Source organism: Dermacentor silvarum, chromosome 8 (genome assembly GCF_013339745.2).
Source record: "Dermacentor silvarum isolate Dsil-2018 chromosome 8, BIME_Dsil_1.4, whole genome shotgun sequence".
Lineage (NCBI taxonomy): Eukaryota > Metazoa > Arthropoda > Arachnida > Ixodida > Ixodidae > Dermacentor > Dermacentor silvarum.
In genome coordinates this window covers 71121154-71121996 of record NC_051161.1, presented here as the reverse complement: position 1 = coordinate 71121996, position 843 = coordinate 71121154, and the positions used below count along the sequence as shown (strand labels likewise).

Here is an 843-nt window from a genome sequence, read left to right as displayed (position 1 = left end):
CGCGTGTTTACGTTCTCCTTCTGCAAACGTGGCGAGCACGCGCTGATCCCCCAGCGGCTGCAAGCGCTCTCTTAGGGCTATGGACTTTGTATTTTTAACCTATCATAGCCCGGCAAGTGACCTCCATAGCCCAGCACCTGCATTTTTCTTGCATATAGCAAGCACGCACGTCCTATACGCACAAATTGTGAAACGCTGCCGCTGCGTCGCCGGGCCGTTCCTGTCGAGGAGGCGAGCGTAAATCTGGAGGTGTTGCAAAAAACCCAACAGAACGCGCGGCAAGACCTCACAGCAGCAGCGCACGGAAATTCGGGAAAAAGCACAAAAAATCACGTCATCTCACCCTACGGGCAACCATGGTGGGATGCGAAAGCATCGCGGATGGTGCGCATCGACTTTGACGGAAGCACAGCGACCGCGCGCTTTATAATGCGCCGCGACACTTGCGGCTCGCCTACCGCGTACCCTTAACGCGAGAGGGAGAGGGTGAGAGTTATATTGAATGATTTGCTGCGCCGCACCTTGGCGGAAGGGGAGAGGGGAGGGGGAGAGCGCACACCTGCGTAGGAGAGGAATGCGGGAGAGTTGCGCATGCGCAGTATGGGTGCGGACGCCGCAGAACGGACACGCCCCGAGCATAAGATGCTCTCGCATTTAAAAGCTGGCCTTTTAACAAAAATTCTGGTTGATCCCTCTTCATAGGAACAGGTAGAACACGAAAGTGAAACGTGCCTTCACAGAAGCTGTTCCGCGTTTGTTTCTTAAACTCACGGTCCGCTGCAGGGAAAGGCGCACGGTTTGCGGGTCGGCGACTGCGTTGCACGTTTGCTTGGCGAGCGGCGT

The 843-nt window shown here is 56.1% G+C and overlaps 1 protein-coding gene across 1 annotated transcript in view; it reads right to left on the bottom strand.

Annotated features, from left to right (window-relative positions):
* Positions 1 to 358, bottom strand: part of LOC119462206 (hemicentin-1-like) — a 9731-nt gene extending 9373 nt beyond the window's left edge. Inside the window, exon 1 of the mRNA XM_049672877.1 lies at positions 349 to 358. Within this exon, the coding sequence (XP_049528834.1) occupies positions 349 to 358 (10 nt within the window). The remainder of the gene's footprint in view (positions 1 to 348) is intronic.
* Between the last annotated feature and the right edge of the window lie 485 nt (positions 359 to 843).